Source organism: Apaloderma vittatum, unplaced genomic scaffold, assembly GCF_000703405.1.
Source record: "Apaloderma vittatum isolate BGI_N311 unplaced genomic scaffold, ASM70340v1 scaffold26196, whole genome shotgun sequence".
In the NCBI taxonomy this organism is placed as follows: Eukaryota; Metazoa; Chordata; class Aves; order Trogoniformes; family Trogonidae; genus Apaloderma; species Apaloderma vittatum.
The window spans coordinates 1-1,066 of record NW_009721647.1 but is presented as its reverse complement, the minus strand read 5'-3'; the positions used below and the strand labels follow the sequence as shown (position 1 = coordinate 1,066).

At 60.2% G+C, this 1,066-nt stretch overlaps 1 protein-coding gene across 1 annotated transcript in view; it reads left to right on the top strand.

Annotated features, from left to right (window-relative positions):
* The window catches only part of TMEM132E (transmembrane protein 132E), a gene marked incomplete at both ends in the record, with an annotated part of 10,258 nt that extends 9,196 nt beyond the window's left edge, over nt 1-1,062 (top strand). Inside the window, one exon of the mRNA XM_009871480.1 lies at nt 396-1,062. Coding sequence (XP_009869782.1) covers nt 396-1,062 — 667 coding nt within the window. The remainder of the gene's footprint in view (nt 1-395) is intronic.
* Nucleotides 1,063-1,066: the final 4 nt, after the last annotated feature.

Sequence of the window (1,066 nt, the reverse complement as noted above, 5' to 3'; positions counted from 1 at the left end):
GACCAGTGGGGAGCTTGGAGTGGGGTGATGGCTCCATCTGCAACCCCCCCTACCAAATCCTGCCCACAGTCATTCCAGGCTCCTGCAGTACCCCCTGTCCTCCAGACACCCTGGTGACCCCAGAACACACCTGAAACCTTCACACAGACCCGGGGACAAGACAGAACCATGGGGACAAAAGGGTCTGGAAAAAATCCCATCCGGTACCCAGCCGAGCTCTGGTAGCCACATCTGGCACCTCTGGGGCTGGGATTTGGGGTGAGCCAGGGCAAGAATGGGGAAGAACAAGCAAAGGGGAAACAATGCGTGGTGGTTGGAAGGAATAAGATGGATGATGGCGGGATAGATGGTGAATTGGATGGAGAGGGGGATGCAGATGAGGAGGGTTGGACAAGGGTGTGGGGGTGGGACTGGCGTCGTGCTGGGCAACTGGTGCCTGTGTTGGTCCCACAGGAAGCGCTCCTGAGCCTGTGGATTTCCTACAGCGACGGCACCACGGCCCCCCTCTCCCTCTACGACCCCAAGGACTACAACCTGGTGGTGAGCAGCCTGGACGAGAAGGTGGTCTCGGTGACTCAGGACCGGGCGTTCCCTTTGGTGGTGGCAGAGAGCGAGGGTGCGGGGGAGCTGGTGCGGGCTGAGCTGGTCATCTGCGAGAGCTGCCAAAAGACCAAGCGCAAGAGCGTGCTTTTCACAGCCTTGGCCAGCGTACGGGTGCACTTCGGGTCCGAGGAGGACCCAACCTATGACTACGACCATGTGCCCAGCAAGCCGGGGTTGGCGGAGACAGGGGCAAGCACCACCCTGCGGGCAGAGGTGGAGAGAAAAGCGGAGCCGAGCGAGGACAGTAAGATGTCCAGCGCGTCTCACCCCACTGAGGACTTCCCCACCATCCCCACTGGCTTCGTCCAGGTGACCCGAGGGCTGACGGACCTGGAGATAGGCATGTATGCCCTCCTGGGTGTCTTCTGCCTGGCCATCTTGGTCTTCCTCATCAACTGCATTGTCTTTGTGCTGAAATACCGGCACAAACGCATCCCGCCTGAAGGCCAGACCAACATGGACC